At 34.1% G+C, this 20,097-nt stretch overlaps 1 protein-coding gene across 3 annotated transcripts in view; it reads left to right on the top strand.

Annotated features, from left to right (window-relative positions):
• Positions 1-20,097, top strand: part of Zmat4 (zinc finger matrin-type 4) — a 348,227-nt gene that overhangs the window by 292,121 nt on the left and 36,009 nt on the right. For 2 of the 3 annotated variants that reach the window (XM_078031256.1, XM_078031254.1), the window contains one exon: positions 11,225-11,321. The exons of the other annotated variant lie outside the window; for it this stretch is intronic. In XM_078031256.1, coding sequence (XP_077887382.1) covers positions 11,225-11,321 — 97 coding nt within the window. The remainder of the gene's footprint in view (positions 1-11,224; positions 11,322-20,097) is intronic. 3 annotated transcript variants of the gene reach the window in all.

The following is a 20,097-nucleotide window of genomic DNA, read 5'->3' as shown; positions in this document are numbered from 1 at the left end:
TTCAGCTATGTTAAAGAAACAGCCTTCCACTGCAAGGAATTTCATGCCACTAACGATGTCAGAGCACATACAACATCAATTCTGCTTGTCTACCATGTAGCAAACTCATACACCCCATGGGATTTTGGACAAGACCCACAGTTTCCCCCAAACATGCAGCTTTCAACAATATAGATTTCTAAGTTCCAGTCTAAATTTACTGACTCACAATCATCTGGGGTGAAATGTAGTTTGTGTTTTCGACAACTCCCACTTGATTCTCACTTATAAGTAGGCAGGTGTGAGAATACTGGCTGACGATCCCCAATGAGCCATCCATACTTTGGTGATTCTATTCCTAGGCACCTGTCGCAGGAGGCAATCTGCATCATGGTTGGGACATGAATTCCTCTGAGCCACAAGGCATAGGTCCAAAACAGCTCTATTTCCCACTAGCTCTGTTATTTTCGGCAAACGTCTGTCCCTCAATATCCTCTTCTGTTAAATCAGGATAGCAATAGTATCTGCAACTATTGTTAGGATGTTGCAAAGAGTAAGCCAATAAATGGGTAAATGAATAAATGAAATTCAACAGTGCTTATATGTGGCATACATAATATAACTAAGCTGTTGCTTTATATGCTATAGGATAGCAAATGCACGTACAAGACAGTTTGATTAATGGATATTTAAGAAAGGGGGAGAAAGAAATAATTCAAAACATTTTTTACTTTTATATTATTAATCATCCTTCAATATAGTTCCAGTTTTAGAAAACATCATAATACAGCACAAATGTTAATATTTCTTTGAGGGTTGCAAGATTATGAAAACATCAGTATGACTATGAAGTTTATATTCCAGTAAGGAAAAACAATAGAAACTGGACAGAGTGAATGAGAGCAGAAAATGGCTTAAATGAACTTTCTAATTTGCTGAGATTTCTGTATAAAACTCCAGCCATCTAATCTTGGCTAAACTAATACATCTTGTAATTACCATCTTTAACCAAAATATAGAACATATTCACTACTTTTAAAAAATGATATTTTGTCCCTCTCCTATCAATTCCCTCAAAGGCAGAATGTCCTCAAAGGCAACATTCTTCTGAATTCTGTTACCACAGAATAACTTTGCTCTCTTGAACTTTATTTAAGTGGAATCATACAATATTTGATATTTTTTTTGTATCAGACTGCTTTACTTCTTCACCTGTTTTTGAGATTGGTTTGTGTTGTTGCATTAGTCAGTATATCTTTTTAAAAATTCTAGGTATTATTCCATTGTATGAATACTTAATAATTTGTCTATGTATTCTTGCATTGATGGACATTTGAAGTTTGGGCAATTATAAACAAAGGTACTATAACATTCTGGTACAAGTTTCAAAGATATCCATGCACAAACACAAAGTTTTTGTTCTTCTTGTGAAAATGTCTAGAAGAATTTCTATATGGTTAGATATGTATTAAATTTCATAAGAGACTATCCAATGAGTTTCCAAAGCAGTTGTGCCATTTTGCAATCTCATTGAGAATACATAAAATTCCAGTTGTTTCACATGGTAATTTACTATTTTATTTAATGTTTATAGTGTGAGTAGTATTTAATTGTTCTTTTAATTTGCATATCCCTGGTGACCAATGATGTGGAATTTATTGATCATTTTTATATCTTTCTTTATGGCATCTCTGATCAAGTATTTTGCCCTTTAAAAATTGGGTTATTTGTCTTTTGACTATTGATATGTAGGAGTAAATTCTATATTCTGGATGCAAGTCCTATATTAGACATATGTATTGCAAAGTACTTTTTCCCAGGCTGTAGCTGATCTCTCTGTTTTATTAATGATGTCTTTTTATAAGCAGAAGTATTTTATTTTTATAAAATTCAATTTACTGTTTTTTATGTTCAACGAATTTTGTTTCCTGAGAAATATATGCCTATTCCAAATTCATGAAGATAACCTTTTATATTTTTCTAGAAGCTAATTTTGTTCTTGATATTTAAGTGTACAATTTTTATTTTAATTAATTATGTATTGGGAGGTACAGGGTTGTATTAATTTTTTGTGATTGTTTCATACATTTTCCTAGTTGTTCTATTATTGAAGGTATCTTTCCTTCCCCCTTGGATTGTCTTAACATCTTTATTGAGGATGAGTTGACCTTGATGTGTACGTGTAGTTGTGGACTCTATCCTATTCCTTGGTTATAATATGTCCATCCTGTAATCATGAAGTGCTGTCATGATCACATTAGATCTATTGCAAATCTTGGAATCTCAAGCATGAGTTCTCAAACTATTTTTATTTTTCAAATTGTTTCAGACATTTTAGGACTTTTGATTTCTACATACATTTTAGAAACTATGTGTTTATTTTTACAAAAAGCCTGGTGGAATTTAAACATATTTTTGATGAGTCCATAGGAGAACTGATGTCTTTGCAATATTGTTTCTTTTGGTTCATGAATATGGTGTATATATCTCTGTATATATTTAGGTTCCTATTAATTTCTTTCAAAGATGCCTGTAGTTTTCAGTCTTGCACATATTTTATTAAATTTAGTCCTAAGGTTTTAAATGATTTTTGATACTATTAAAATGGCATTAGAAAACCATTTCCAATTGATTGCAGTTATTTAAAAAATACAATTCAATCTATTTTCCAATTGGCCTTGTGTGTGATGACCTGAATGAATTCACTCTACTCAATAGCATCATCTATGATTAAAGACAATTTTACTTCTTTGTTTCCAATCTGCATGCCTATTATTTCCTTTTCTTTTCTGATTGCACTGCCAAGAATCTCCAGAGTAATGTTGAATAGAGATGATAACAGTGACATTCTTGGGCTGGGTATAGAGTGTAGTAGTAGAGCAAATGCATGCAGGAAGCTCTGGTTTTGATACCCAGTGCTGAAAAACAAATAAACAACAGTGACATTCTTGGCTTTTCTCCTTATCGTAGAAAAGTGTCTATCATGTTACCATTTGATACAGTATTAGTTTTTCATAGATAGTCTTCATTACATAATGTTCTCTTCTACTTTGCTAAAAATTTTAATCATGAATGGATGCAGAAACTTAACTGCTGTTTTCTGCATCTATTGGTCTTTCTTCCTCCCCTATTTCCCAAGAGTTTATATAAAATTGGTATTATGTAATTCCTTAATATTTAATAGAACTCTCTAGTGAAACCCTCTGGGTTTAGAACATTCTTTGTAGAAAAGTTTTGACAACAAATTGACTTTTGTTAATAAATGGCTATCCCGATTTTCCATTACATCTTATGTTCTGGTAAGCTGGATTTTAAAAGACATTTGCCCAACACATTGATTTATTTAATATAAAATTATTCATTATATTTTTTCACTATCCTTCAAAAATGTCTGTAGAATGTATGTTGATATTTAGTCATTTATTTTGGTAATTTGTGTTTTCTTTTTAAACCTCCACCAGACTTACTAAGGGATAATACTTGTATTAATCTTTCCTAAGAAGCAGATTTAATTTTGATAATTCTTTTTCTGTAGTTTCTTTTCTATTTCATTGATTTCTGCTCTTTGTTATTTTATTCATTTTCCTTGATTTGGGTTTAATTGGCTTGTCTCATTCTAGTTTCACAGGATTGAAGCTTTTTAGAGTTTGTCCCTCTCCTATCAATTCTTGAAGGCAGAATGTTGTTTTTCTTTTTTTTCTAAAGTAAAACTTTAAAATTCTCTCTAAAAACTGCCCTAACCTTAACATTTTCATATATAGTGTTTCTTTATCAATCAGTTCAAAATATTTTCTCATTTTTCCCTTTGGATTGTAATGATCATGAATTATAATAAGAGTTTAAGGTCTTTCAAAAAATCTTTTTCTTTTTTCTAGCATAATTGAATTATCATTTAAGAACTACCTCTACAAAATGTAAATATTTGAAATTTACTAAGACTTTTTAATGGCTCAGCATATGCTTAATCTGCATTTCTCTACTTTCTATATACATTTGAAAAGATCATATTTCCAGTTATTGGATGAAGTGTTTTACAAATATTAATTTTATAAATATCAAGGTGACTATACTTTTGTTCTGATTTCTTTAAGCTTTACTGAGTATTCCCCTCTTTTTTTAGCAGTCACTGAGATAGGCAGGTTAGCATCTATTACTTATTCCTTTAGTTCTGTCAATTTTGGCCTCAGCTACTATTAACCTTGTTACTAGCTAAACTATACTTAGCGTTATGCTCTCCAGATGAAATTCACCTCTTATCATTATAAACATCCTCTCCATCTCTGATAGAATATCTTGTCATGAAGACTGTTTTGTCTAATATTAAAGAAACTTTATTTTGGATTTAGTATATATTTGGGACTTGCTTTTTTATTGAGTCTGACAATTTCAGCATTTTGAGAACTTAGTTAATTTACATGTAATTTCATTATTAACCTGGTTGAATTCAGTTTTATCATTTTGCTCTTTGTTTTCTGTTTGTTCCATCTGTTGACTACTTTTTATTTCTCTTTTACTACCTTCTTTTGTGTTAATTATTTCTTATTATTCTGTTTTATTTTCTTTGGCTGCTTTTTCTGTTTTTCACTTTGTGTTTGTTTAGTGGTTATTCTAAGGGATCACATTGAATGATCACTATCCTTAAATTATCACTATTCAGAGTGGATATTATATATAATCTGATGTGAGACATACTGATCTTTCTAGAGTATTGTTCCACTCCATTTTTTGCTTTGTTCTTATGTATTTTATATGTATATACATCATAATATACAGTACAGTGTTATGAGATTTTTATTTTAAGTTGTTTTTAGTCTTCAAATAAATTGAGAAGAATTTTAAGAGAGCTATCCACATATTAATCATTTCCAATGTTCTTAATTTCTCAACCTAAAGAACTCTATGTACCATTTCTGTAATACAGTTTTGTTGGCAAACTGTACTCTTAATTGTTTTTCTTTTAATTTCCCCCCCACACACACACCTTTTATCCCTTGATAGATTCAAACTCATTTCCACTTCTGGGACTTCTGTTGGACCCAACTCTTCACCTCAAAGGCCATTCATTATCCTCTGGCTTCATTTCATACTTCAGAGAACCCTGTGAACCAAACAAGGAAATCACTGCTCTTCCCACTTCTGTTCCTCTCATCCTCCTCTTTACTTTCTGTGCAACGCTTTCACAACCTTTAATTGTGTTTTCCACTGGTTTACTTGTGTCTGGTTTTTATCCCTGATTAACTCCATAAGCAAATGTGCTGTGTCTTATTCTTTCCTATATTCTTGGCATTCAGCAAAATACCTGGCACTGTAATACAGGCTGGATCATGTTTCTCTAATGCAGAGTGGATGCATTTGGAGCCATAGGGACATCTAGCTTTGCTAGACTTGAAAAGACACATTCTGCTAAACTCTCCAGGACCATCTGTTTTATAAACACTATGCTAGGAAATATAAATACAAGTGTGATGCATCTTCAAAAAGCTTTTCCAGATCTTCGGAGTTAGAAGCAATCCCCTCCTCTTGTTCCCATTATGTCTAAGGCCAAACTCCCTGTTGTTCTTTTGATGGTCTATCTGCACATTTTACTTGTGTACATGTCTTCTCTATCTAGCTGCACTGTCCATCAGCTCTTGGAAGGAGGGACAATATTTTCAATCCATTAGTCAATAGCTGAAATAACCTTTAGGCTTGCAAGGGCTTTAGGATATTCCTAATATGGTATTGTGAAAATGAATTGAATAAGAAAGTTAGCATTTTAGGTTTAATAATAAGATTCTCTAGTTCTCAAAAGAAAAAAAAGAGTTGTATAATTCCAAAGTAATTACAATTTCAACTGATCATTAATAAAGTGCTAAGTTCCCACCAAGGACATTGTGTCTTGTGTGGGGGAGGTTTCCTCTGCTCCTTCTTTACCTTTGTTCTTGTTTATATGCACTGCCTTTCCAGTTTATGATCCCTGTAGTTTGCATTGCAATAAAGTGCCAAATATTTCCTGCCCACGCCTCTGTATGGCTGCAGAGCATGAGAACTGTTATGGAAAGCAACAGATTAGAATATTTTTTAGATTTGTTGGTGTTCTTAAAAATGCCCATTTTTAAACATAAATATTTATGCCTATTGCCAAGCTGAACCTCCGTTTGTTATGAGGAGACCTTTGATTAGTCTGTAGTCTGAAGAGGATTCATATAAATAATAGTTACCGTTTATTATGACAAGACTGATGGTGAACTCTGGAGGGAGTAATGCCTGAAGCTGGTTTTCATATTTTGATTCTATGCATAAAAGAGCAGAATGGATCGGCCCCGGATAAGCTTTCAGACAACTTCCACATTGGTTGTGATAACTTACAGCCTCTGGGTTTGGGGACTGTGATAATCTTTCTGAATCATGCTTGCCTGTGAAATGGAAAGCCAATGTAAGTAGCACTCTTTATTTATTTTTTATTTTTATCTTTTGGTACTGGAGATAGGACCCAGGGGCACTTTGCCACTGAGCTACATCCCTACCCTTTTTTATTTTTCATTGTAAGAGAGGGCTTCATTTAGTTGCTTAGGGCCTTGCTAAGTTTCTGAAGCTGTGTAACAAATTGGCAGTCCTCCTGCCTCAGCCTCCTAAGTCATTGGAATTACAGACCTGAACCATTGTACCTGGCTCAGAGCTCTTCTTTATACAATAGCTTTTCTTTTTCTTTGAAGACCCAGTATTGTTGTGATGGATTCATGTTTCCCAAAGGAGTACAAGTATGTGGGGGGAGTTCTTTTTAAAATGTGAGAACATGGTAAGGATGAGGATTATATACATTTCCATGGACCATCCAAAACTTATAGAATCGGCATGTCCACAAGTTTTGCCTGGGAATCTGAAGGTTAGCACTATCACTAGAGGATGTATCTGCACTCAACTGAGAGTCATTTCTCTAGCAAGTAAAGATTCGACAGTTGTCTATGTTTCTGAGGTTGGAAGCCATGTCCAAGAAGTTTTGGGTTCCTTAGACTTTCCAGAGAAGACCCTGAATATTTGTAGTTTTGTTGCTTTTTCCTTTTTTTCTTCCATAATTAAATTGACTCTATTTTTTTAAGTGCTATGGATTAAACCTAGGGCCTTGTACGTGTTAGACAAGCACTCTGCCACTTAGCTTCATCTCCAACCCCTTTAAATTGTCTCTTAATGGAACAATTAGATAAGTCAGCTTGTGATTGAAATGAACAGTCCTCAAACTAACCAACCCAGCTTACACAGGACATTGCACATAGATTTCCCTGAATTGTGCATCAGAACATAAAAGTGTGAAGGACCACAGAAAGCTCTGTTCTTTGTTCAATTGTGGACATAAAAGCAAGTCTGATGACCGCTGCTTTCAGTAAGCAGGACCTGTTGGATGTGATGTCATCAGAAGGGAACTTCATTTTTATCCTCCTCTGACTATTCAAGTTGTGTTTGCAGGGTTCGTTTTTGTTTTTTGTTTTTTTGAAAATGGTAATTTAATTATTTTTTCTTCTAAATATATTGACTAGAACTATCTTGTGAGGAGGAGCTCTGCCTTCACTTCTTTTTAAAAATATATATATTTAAAGTTTCTTCTGATTTGTTACACATGATGGCAGAATGCAATTCATTTCATATTACACATATAGAGCATAATTTTTCGAGACACTGATTGTACACAGAGTATTTTCACACATTTGTGTCTTATACATATACTTAGGGTAATGATGTCTAACTCATCCCACCATCATTCCTTTCCCCTCCCTCTCCTTTACCCTATATAAAGTTCCTCCATTCCTCCCATGCTCCCAACAAAATCACCATTATGTGTCTGCATCCTCATACCAAAGAAAACATTCCGCTTTTGCTTTTTAGAGATTGGCTTGCTTCACTTAGCATTATGTTCTCCAGCTTCATACATTTATCTGCAAATGCCATGATTTTATTTTCTTTTATTGCTGAGTAATGTTCCATTGTGTATATATACTAGAGTTGCCCTATCCATTCATCTACTGAAGGGCTTCTAGATTGGTTCCTTAGTTTAGCTATTGTGAATTGTGCTGCTATAAACATTGATGTTGCTGTGTCCCTGTAGTATGCTGTTTTTAAGTCCTTTGGGTATAGACTAAGGAGAGGGATAGCTGGTTCAAATGATGGTTCCTTTTCCAGGTTTCCAAGGAATCTCCATATGGCTTTCCAGATTGGCTGTACCAATTTGCAGTCCCACCAGCAATATATGACTGTGCCTTTTCCCCCACATCTTTGCCAAAACTTATTGTTATTTGTATTCTTAATAGCTGCTATTCTGACTGAAGTGACATGAAATCTTAGACTAGTTTTGATTTGAATTTCTCTAATTGCTAGGGATGTTGAACATTTTTTCAAATGTTGATTGATTGTATATCCTAGACCTGTAGACCAATGGTGCAGAATAGAGGACACAGAGTCTAACCCGTATAACTTCAGTTATCTTATATAAGACAAAGGCACCAAAATCGTACATTGGGAAAACTGGCAATTCACATGTAACAAAATGAAATTAAACCTCTATCTCTCACCATGCATAAAACTCAACTCAAAGTGGATCAAGGACCTAGGAATTAAACCAGAGACCTTGCACCTAATGGAAGAAAAAGTAGGCCCAAATCTCCATCATGTTGGTTTAGGCCCCAACTTTCTTAATAAAACTCCTGTAGCACAAGAATTAAAACCAAGAATCAATAAATGGGATGGATTCAAATGACAAAGCTTTTTCTCAGCCAACGAAACAATCAGTGAGGTGAGCAGAGAGCCTACAGAATGGGTTCATTTTTTTCTACCCTTTGTAATAAAATTGGGACATGTCATGAACTTCCACTTTCATGTCATAGAGAGTCCTTTGCTCCTCTTTGATAGTTATTAATATATTCCGGATAGAGCAATATTTTTAAAATATCCCCCAAAGTTTTAGAAGCCAGGTATCCCTCTCTTCCAGCTCTGTACTTAGGGCTGCCTGCTTGCTGTCAGAAAGAAAATATGCTAGGTTTTTTCTCTTTTTCTCTGCCTGGAGTTTTGCTTGTCTTCTAGGACTTCACTTTTTTTTCCCCCCTTCAGTAGATTTCCTCTCGTTTCTCTAGGGCTGAGAGATGCAGGGTGAAGAATTCAAAAGACATGGCAAATGAAAGCTAGCTTGATGGCTTCTATACAAGGCTAGCTTAGATGCTCTTTGAATGGAAGGGACTGCAAACTGATTCTTCTCTTGGGCTTTATCAGGGACTCACCATTTCCTAATATCAGCTAAATATCTCATCTGAGGCCACATTAAGTACCTAGCTGAACACTTTCTATGGAGGTCTCTTTGCCCTCAACTTCTATAACTCAGTAATACCCTCTTGTGTATTATCTAAGACATTACTAAATCAGCTGCTCTTATGTATAGTCTACACATAGTTTGTAGAAAATACTAATTTGGTCTGACAAGCTCTGATAAGACAGGCCACATCCAGTCCTGCCACCTCTTGTACTTTTCCATCAGAGTTGATAATGAGTCACAGTCACTAGTACTTTGGGTCTTGCCAGTGCAGATTCCAGTTCATAGCTTCCAAGTGCAAGAAGATACTCTTCAAGCTCACTAGGTAACATTATTAAGACATCTCCAATAGGCTTGAAGTGGGGGAGAAATACACAGTGCTCTCCTGTGGAGAAGGGAAGATGGAACTTCCAGTACAATATAGCTCCCTCTTCCGAAAGACTCTTCTGATTTCTTCTTCACTCCCTTGTAGACCAGCATTGAATGGTCACTTTGTGGTGTGACACTGGTTCTTGCCCACTTGCCTTGAATGTCCCAACTGCCCTGGGGTCTCTTCTTTCACTTTGGTAATGAGGGTGCACTTGCTATCTGTCTCAAGACTTTAGGGCAAGATGTCAAATCCCTGAGACATAAGGGATTCCATTTTTATATCTATCCAAAATCATAATCATAGCTAACTTATATTGATCATATGTTACATACCAGACTCTCCCTCCCATACACATTTAATATGTCACTCAGTCCAACATTAAAAGGAAACAGAAGTTTACAGAAGTCAAATAAGTTGCATAAAGTGATCCAGGTAACAAGTTGCAAAGATCTTTCAACCATTATGCATTATTTTCTTAGGGAAATAGGGAATAGCTTTGCCTTTTAGAAAAAAAAATACTATGCATTAATTAGAAAGAAACACTGCAGTTGTTTAATGTCTTTGGTTTTACAATAGGAAAACCAGAATTTTATGGCAATATCAATATTAATAACCCTTACTTGCTAAACATTTTATTCTCTTAGTTCTTACTACAGCATTGTGAAGTAGTCGGGCTTGTCTTCAACTTGTAGATGAGGAAATTGAGGCTGGGAAGAAGTTATGTTACTTTCTGTGGGTTGCACAACCGGGGATATTTGAGCTATGATATAATCCAAAGTTTCAGATCATGACCAACTTTTCTTTTCTCTCTACTCTGAAAGGACGTACTAGCAGAAGGAAAGTGTTCCAGTGTGGGTCTCTGAGCTGTGGCAGATGTTTAAAGTTATTTAGTAAAAGCTGTTTGTAACACAAGTTTGTCTCAAGATGAGTCAATACTACAAAATAGTTATGAAATTTGCTGAACTCCTTGAAAGCAAAAAGTTATCTTCTTCATCTTGGAATCCCTAGTGCCTGTCCCATAGTTGATACTGTTATTAATGAAGTAAACTGTCTTTTAAACTCTCTGTTGGAAAGGCATACTTGGTGTGAAACAGATTGATGTTTTATCCTTCTCCTGGGTATTTCCATCTTGTATGATAGAAGGGAAAACTAAATGAATAATGTCTAAAATTGTATTTCCTATTCTGCCAATGGAAGAAAGGTAGAAAAGGAATGGGAAAGAGAATTTTGTTGTTGTTTATTTGTTTGTTTTTTTGATGTTTCAAATTTTTCTTCAGAGATGACAACCAACTATCAGTATGACTTAGGGGGAAAAAAACAGAATGCTTTTTTGAATTATAGAATGTCTAGAAACACTTTGCTTCAATTCACAGAACCAAGTCTCCATAATTTCAGTCATCTCAAAATGGAGTAGGCTGCTTCTAATATATCCAGATACACTTCTACTAAGGGATCTGCTGGCTGGGATCCAGAAGGAGGGATGGAAGTGTAGTGGGTGGTATGAACTAGGAAGTCCTCTGTCCTTGAACTTTTCAATGTTCTAGAATTCATTCAGGTGGTTGATCCAGATGGAGCTAACCAGGTCTGTCTGTTGTCCACAGGTCTGAGGCGCAATTACAGATGTACCATCTGCAGTGTCTCCCTAAATTCAATAGAACAGTATCATGCCCACCTGAAAGGATCTAAACACCAGACCAAGTAGGTACTTTCATACTTTCACTTTTTTATCCTTTTCTAAGGAAGTTTTTACAAGATGACTAAAGGCTAAACATGTTATTTATTTCAAGATAAGCAGATGGAAATTGTATCTCTTCATCTCCAAAGTTCCCTTGATGTTTGTGCTACTTAAGTTTCCAAAATCTCCTTGTATTACTTGAAAAATGACTTCTTCTCCCCCCCACACCTTTTTTTTTTTTTTTGGCACAAATAATGACCATTTCATTTTTTCATTTTTTTTTCAAAAATAACTCAGTACCTTTTATGATCTTGAGAAAACTTTTAGATCTATACTAAATGGTTTAAGTAAAAGATGTTACCTTTGTTTGTAGGATGTGCCAAACTTTGGTGTCATAAAGTCAAATTCTATTAATGTCTTCTATCACTTTCCATCTCTGGATGAACCATTGTTGATTGTTTTAGAAAAGACAGATCCCCTGGTATATTAACTCATTTATATACATAGCTATTTCCAATTAAATGGAAGCTCATTTTATTTTTTCCCAGGAAAAGGCCGACCATGTATCATTTCAACTACATTAATACTATGCATTCTTTTAGAAACCACTAACATTATGAGCATATGGGCATTTTTAAAGCAGCTGCTAGGGCTGTTAATAAAATGCTAATAAAATAAGAAAAACAAAGACTGTTTCAAAAAGATGTAATTTTCCAGAATATAATTGTTTTCATTTCTCTAATATTCTTAAATAGATTCATTTAACGGATTTGAATGTGTCAAGACCTCATGAATAATGCATGATTCCATCCAACAAACATTTATTGAGTGCCCACTATGTGTCAGATCCTGAGCTGTGCACTGGGGGAGAAAGAATGAATAGACCTAATCCTTCCTCTGTGGAGCCCCCTCCCAGGCTGGAGTAACAGCCCAGTAAACACACAGATTGCTCTTCAATACCATGTGTGCACCCAGAGCTTCAAGGACAGGGGAGGAAGCAGCTCAGGCAAGTTTTACAGGGACATTAGTGCACAGGCTGAGCACATGAGAATGAGGTCATGGTTTGATTTTGTGCACCATTTTATCCCTGATATCTAGTGTGGATACATATTAAGGAATTCACAAGTATTTTTAATGAAATGAGTTTGTGATTTCAAAAAATGCATAACAATTTCCAGGCAATAATATGAGAAGGAAAATTCCATGCAAGTACCTTATTTTGTGAAGATGCTGTAAAAATGTAGGTCATAGGGGGCCTGGCTCAAAGTAAGCCAGTGTGAAACTCTGAATTTAAGCCAGAGTTAGTTTCTGACTTTCACTTTGCTCCTCAATATAGTGCTGTCTTGTGAGTCAAAGCCAATTTCATGGCTTGCCTTACTCTGATCCATCCCACAAGTCTTTATCAAGGTCCTTTTTTTTTTTAAAAAAAAAAAGATAATTTATTATGATTTGATATGTTTGGTCTTTTATAACTGTAGAATACCTAGAATACTTATGTTTATTATTTCTATTGATTATTTCATACTTCCCCCTCCAATAATATGTTTTCATCATCTCTGTAATTATTAATGTATAAGGGAACCACATAGATACTAATTAATACATTCTAATGTACAGATTGACACACAAATACTTGCAAGAATAAATTATAATCTTTGGAGGGCATGGATTCATTGTTCTTAATAAGTAGAAAAAGGTACACTGTACTGACCTTACATTGCATGAGTCATGCAAAAAAAACAGTGTGAATAGTATTACCAGCTGCAGGAAGTTCTCTCTCTCTACACCTCTACATTTAAAACTCCATGTCGTAGAATCTGTGCTGGGCATTTTCACATTTATAATCTCATTTTATCCCTGAAACTACCTTTGAAATAAATTTTGACCCAATATCTTACATGGGAAGACTAAGGCTCAGAGAGATGTGGTAACTTACCAAACATCACCTTGACAGCCAATGGCAGAGGCAGGACTAATCCCCACAGGGTGTGACTTTTGCCTCTACTTCTTTCATGTCACTCCATTTCCATGAACCTAGGTACAGGGCAGAGAAGTGCCAATGGAGAGTACTGTGATGGGATTTGAAAAGAGGACATCACTTCCTTGAAGTGACTCAATATATACGTGTAGCTTCAGAAGGACACATCTCCCCCTGTGCTGCCTTCTCCCCTGCAGACAAGATTGTTCAATTCTAACTCAAAAACACACAGCAGCCCTCCCCCTGAAGACTGAACCAAGGGAACTGTGAAAAAAGTAATTTGAGTAGTCCTGTCCTCCACATGTGTTCCCATTTGTACTTGTATTTTATTCGAATATCATGTGCATGCATGTAAGTGTGTGTGAGAGAAAACAGGGGAGAGAGTAAGCTCAGGGGTATGTGTGTGCACACACACATGTATGTAAGTGCCTGTTAAGTCTTTTACCTATTTATCAAAAGTTGAGTTTTCCTTTTCTTCATGATGCTAGAGATGAAACCCAGGGACTCACACACGTCACCTCTATCACCAACCTATACTCCCACATCTTATTTTTTCTTAATAAGTTGTAGACGGTTTTAATTTTAATAAAGTCCAATCTGTCAATCTGTTCTTTTATGGTTTCAGTTATTACAGTGCTATTTAAGAATTTTCTGCTTGTCTCATGATCAGTAAGATAATCTGCAATTAATGTTCAAAATGATATGGTTTTTTCCTTACAACAGATCAGCTCTTTGATCCATCTGATGTTAATTTTAGGAATAACATGACAGAGAGGTAAAATTTCGGATTTTTTTTCCCCAATGATCCAGTAGCACTTATTGAAATGAGCCTGGAATGTGTGTATGAGTGTCTTTGCCTCTCTATTCTGTATTCTCTTGGTGTTATATTTGTCTTTCTTTATCTTAATATCACATTACTTATTTTCTGTAAATTTATAAGTCTTAATATCTCATAGTTCTGATCTTCTAATTTTGTTTTCTTATTCAAAACTGTCTTTACATTTCTTGACTCTTTGTGTTTCCATATAAATTTTAGAATCAGTTGTCAACTTCTAAAAAAACCTTAATACTGTTGAGTCTTCTAATCCATAATTATGGTATATTCCAGCTTTGATTTATGTCTTCTTTAATTCTTTCAGTAATGGTTTGTAGATTTCTTTGCAGAGGTTATGCATCCCTTTATTTAGATTCATTCCTAATGACATTTTGGAATGAGAGGATAAATAAAATCACATAAATTTTATTTTAAAAATATTTTCTAGTATAATAACAAGAAGTTTAGCAACCCCATATCAATGCCTATAGTAGATTTACTTATTAATTTTATCTGTAAATATTTTTATGCAAAAGCCATATCATTTGCAAATAATGACAATTTATTTCTTCTTTTAACATTTTACTTATTTATCTCATTGCATTGTATAGGGTCTTTGACACAATGTTGAGAAAGTGGTAATACTACCCATTTTTGTCTCATTCTTGATCTCAGGATTTTCAGATAGCTTCAACAAAATCAAAGTAAGAAACTTATGCTTTATTAAAAATTAGCTAACATTTGTATTTTGAATAGATGCGGAATTACATTCTTTTACTTTATTGACATGATCATATAGTTTTTTCTTATTTTATAATATATTGAATTATGTTTAGTGATTTCCAAATGTCAAACCAACTTTGCATTAAAATATCATTTGTCTTGGTGCATTAATGTTTTACATATACTTCTGGAATAAATTTTCTAGTACTTGTAAAGGATTTTTTTTAATATATGTGTTTATCAGACAGATTACACCATGGTGTTTCTTTTTTGTAATGTCCTTAGTATCCAAATTATGCCGATTTTATGAAGTTGAGGGGTTTTCCTTCTATTTTTAATTCCTGAATAAGTTTGTGATAGACCCGTGTTATTTCTTTCTTAAATTTTAGGAAGAATTCATTGATGAAGCCATCTGGTCCTAAAAATTTATATTTTGGGAATATTTGTATTAGAAGTTTAATTTCTTTAATAGACTACTATTCATATTCTATATTTTTTTCTGTATTAGTTTTAATACATTGTTTTTGAATGGGTTTTTCTGGTTTTTCTACATTTTAAAAATGTTTTGGTATAAAGTTGTTCGTGATATTCTCCAATTCCATTTTTCCTGTTTGAATATTTTTTATTCTTGACATTGTTTATGTGTTTTCTTGACCAGTTTTGTTGAAAGTTTATCAATCTTTATTATTTTTTTAAAAAATCAAAATTGGAATTTGTTGATTTCCTCTATGTATAGTAATTATCTGCAATTTAAGAAATTCTGTTCTTCTTTCTAAACCTTTTGGGTTTAATTTGCATCTTCCCCTAGGCACCTTAATATGAAAGCATAGATTAGACAAAAGGGAATGAAAGGAAGAGAAGGGGGATGGGAATAGGAAAGACACTAGGATGAACTGTACATAACTGGAATGAGAGGATAAATAAGTGTTTCTTTTCTTCTAGTGTCTGCATTTAAATCTGTACATATTCTTCAACATATTGCAGTAGCTGTGTCCCACAAGTTATATTCTGTACCCAGCTGTTTTGCATGTAGTCTTTCATTACTATTAATTTCAATACATTACCTGTTTATATTGTGATTTCTTCTTATATTCATGGATGTTTGGAAGTATTTTGCTTAAAATCCATCCAATATTTTGGATTCTTTTGTTTATTTCTTAACAATTAATTTGTATCTATATTACACAATGGTCAGAGAATGTACTTTAAATGACTTCAATCCTTTGAAATTTGTGAGCATGTGCTTAGTGGGGCAGGTGTGTGGTCAGTGTTTGCAATAGTCCATGTTCTTCTTGAAAGAATAGGCCTTCTGTAGTAATTATGTATACTATCTTTTAAATTAATCAGGTCATGTTTCTTAATCTAGTTCAAGTCTTTTATGTCCTTATTTATTTATTATTTTTTTGTATTCTTATTCTACCTGTCAGAAAAATGTAGTTAAAAGAAATCTACCTATGAATTTGTCTGTATATCCTTTTAATTCTGTAATATATATATATATATATATATATATATATTTTAATTTCAGAGGCATATCACTGGATATTTACAAATTTAGGGTTTTTATTTGTTCTTCTTAAATTGGCCCTTTCTAATTCATCTTTTGTCACTGTGGAATGTTCTTTGTCCCAAGTAACTCTCCTTAAAGTACATTCTTTCAGATACTAGCATACATAAACATCAGTTAAATTAATTCTTCAACACTTTTAAGTAACTCAAGTATTTTTTACCTTTAAATTTAAGAACATCCATATTTAATTTGTTCTCAGTTGGAGCGTTACACTGATACCAATTACATAGCTAGAAAAGAAAGTCAACCAAAAGTATTTAACCTATTTAGATGTCAATAGTGTTCTAGGTTCTTTCATTTATATGTTTAGTAAAAATATCTAAACAATTATTGGTATAATTAAAGATTTTTAAGTTATGCAGTGTAAAAAGCACTGAATTGTGAGCTGGAAGATTTATTTCTAATGCAACTTCACCTTTGCACTGAGTGCCCTTGAACCCTGACAAATCTCTCCTTCACTCTCTTTTTCTCTCATGACAAGTGATTATGAGAACATGATGAAGGTGTACCCTCTTTTCTTTCATATACATATACATGTGTGTGTATATGTGTGTGTGTGTGTGTGTGTATTCTTTGTAGATATACATGACCGTAGAGTATTTTGATAAATTATACATACATGAAGTAAAACTTCCCATTCTGTGGTTGTTCATGATGTGGAGTTATATTGCTCATGTATACATATATGAACATATGAAAGTTATGTTCAGTTCATCCTAGTGTCTTTCCTAATCCCATCCCCCTTCTCTTCCTTTCATTCCCCTTTGTCTAATCCAATGAACTTCTATTTTCCCCTGCCTTTGTTATGTGTTAGCATCTACATATCAGGGAGAACACTCAACCTTTGATTTTTTGGGATAACTAGCATACTAGTCTCCAGGTTCATCCGTTTACTAGCAAATGCCATAATTTACTTGTTTATTTATTTATTTTAAATTTAATTGATTTTATTTTTTTAATACATGACAGCAGAATGTATTACAATTCTTATTACACATATAGAGCACAGTTTTTCATATCTTTATATAGAAAGTACGTTCACACCAATTTATATCTTTATACATGTACTTTGGTTTTTTTGCATTATAATTTTTTTACACATATATACCACAATTTTTCATATCTCTGTTTGTATATAAAGTAGGTTGACACCCGATTCGTGTCTTCATACATGTACTTTGTATAATGATGCCCATCACATTCCACCATCCTTGCTAATCCCCTGGCTCCTCCCTTTCCCTCCCACCCCTCTTCCCTATCTAGAATTCGTCTATTCCTCCCATGTTCCCTCTCCCTACCCCACCATGAGTCAGCTTGCTTATATCATAGAAAACATTGGGCATTTGGTTTTTTGGGGGGATTGACTATCTTCACTTAGCATTAGCAAATGCCATAATTTAATTCCTCTTTACAGATGAGTAATTGAAAAGTACACCCACTTTTTATGCCCATGCTCATGACCCAGACTCCCCCTAGTGATCCTGAATTCTGCCCTGAAATTCTTCAAGTAGGTTCCCAGAGAGCCTTTATCATGCTATATGTAAGCTGGCACTTGGTGGATTAAATGATGTCTCTCCAAAATTCATGTTCATCCACAACCTCCAAGGATTTTGGGTGTAAATAAGGTCTTTGTAGGTGTCATTTAAGACTCTAGAGAGGAAGTCATCCTGGTGAGTCCTAAAGCCAAAGCCTTGTATCTTTATAAAGGAAAGAAAAGTGAGCTTTGGTTACACAGAGAAAGTATACAGATGGGATCAGACATTGGGGTTATGTTTCCAGCAGCCAAGAACACCCGGGGACAGTAGAATCTGGAAAAGTAAAGATGAATTCTTCCCTGGGCCTTTAGAGGGAGTGTGACTCTGCTGATGCCTTGATTTCAGATCTTGATTTGTCCTCTCTGTAAGATAACACATTTTTGTTATTTTAAGCCACTCAGTTTATGATGCTTTATAATGGCAGGCCTAGGTAGCCAATGCAGTGGCATCTACTTGCCTTGTTCTACAAATAACCCTTCTGTCACATTGTACTAGACATTTTACATTTTCACATTTTACTCAGTGTGATGGCAGTGATGATGGTGATGATGTAACTGTTCATAACTGGGATAGAACTTGGGTGTCTGGAGGATAGCAGCCAATTAAATGTGTTATAGTATCCCTATAGTTGACCCATCTCAATTTTATAAGTTTGAAAATTGAGCCTTGGAGATGTCAATGATTTACCTAAAGTTCTAAAAATAATTGGTTGGCAGAGCCAAGAACAGAAGTCACGTTACTCTGCCCATCATTAATATTACTATTATAATACTACCATGTTGTTCTTTTCTAGAAGTAGTAACGCAGACATAGTCTTTTTCTTTTCTGCAAATATCATAAACAAAACAATGGCAGTCAGATTTTTCTCCATTGTTAAATTATAAGAAAAATATTAACTATATAATGAGATTAAAGATTTAGAAATGCAAATGCTCCCACTGACATATAAAGCAATTGCCTATTAGTAGATTTTTCAGGGCTTCCAGGGATCTAGTCTGTCAATTAGTACAAATGATTAAAATGAAATTTAAAAGCACATGAGTGTATACCATAGATTAATGAACAATTTCCCCTAATGTACTTAAATTTGAGCTGAGGGAACACTCCAGGCCTCAGGACATTATATTACCTAGAAGCACAGGATATAAAAGTTGTCATCACTTTCTTTGATACATCAGTTGAATATGAGGCAGGAGTGTCTCAGAGAATAAATCAAACCAACCACAAATTAGTAGTAATCTCTAGATTCACTTCTTCCTTTGAGTCTTAAGAATTCTGAAATGATATCTCTTGCTTTTTCTGTAGTTTCCCCAACTGGTATGGATTCTTATAGTGAAGGCCTGGTTTTATTCATTTCCCCCTTAAATTCATTTCATTTATTTATTTATTTATTTATTTTCGTATTAAAAATGTTTACTCATAGGAGGTGATTCAACCATTAAAGCAACTCACTTTGTTACAGGGATGCTATGAGGCCTAGAAAGATAATTTCTTTTCTTTTTTTTTTAATTTTTTATTTTTTTTATTGGTTGTTCACAACATTACAAAGCTCTTGACATATCATATTTCATACATCAGATTGAAGTGAGTTATGAACTCCCAATTTTACCCCAAATGCAGATTGCAGAATCACGTCGGTTACACATCCACAATTTTACATAATGCCCTATTAGTAATTGTTGTATTCTGCTACCTTTCCTATCCCCTACTATCCCCCCTCCCCTCCCCTCTCATCTTCTCTCTCTACCCCATCTACTGTATTTCATTACTCTCCTTGTTTATTTTCCCATTCCCCTCACAACCTCTTATATGTAATTTTGTATAGCAATGAGGGTCAATTCATTTCCTTTATTTGTGAAGTGCTTGAATGGACATTCAAACTAATCTTCAGACATGGGGTATATTTTCTTTAAATACTTTGGAATTCAGTGTCACACTGAGGGTAGCAGTAAGTTATCTGAGGGGTATATAATAACAAATAAAACAGTTTTATAAAATATTACAACCATAAAGAATTTTCTATACTTAATTTAAGAAGAGAAGCTTAAAAATCCAAGAAGTTTTCCTTGTAATCAAGAAAACACAGTGAATCATATATGTACTTCTCCAAATGCTAAAAATAGAGATACTATTTATGAAATTTTCAAGCATTTCGATCACCAAAGGGCTTAGGGCTTTG

Source organism: Ictidomys tridecemlineatus, chromosome 14 (assembly GCF_052094955.1).
Source record: "Ictidomys tridecemlineatus isolate mIctTri1 chromosome 14, mIctTri1.hap1, whole genome shotgun sequence".
Classification (NCBI taxonomy): domain Eukaryota; kingdom Metazoa; phylum Chordata; class Mammalia; order Rodentia; family Sciuridae; genus Ictidomys; species Ictidomys tridecemlineatus.
This window is presented reverse-complemented; position numbering and strand designations above follow the sequence as displayed.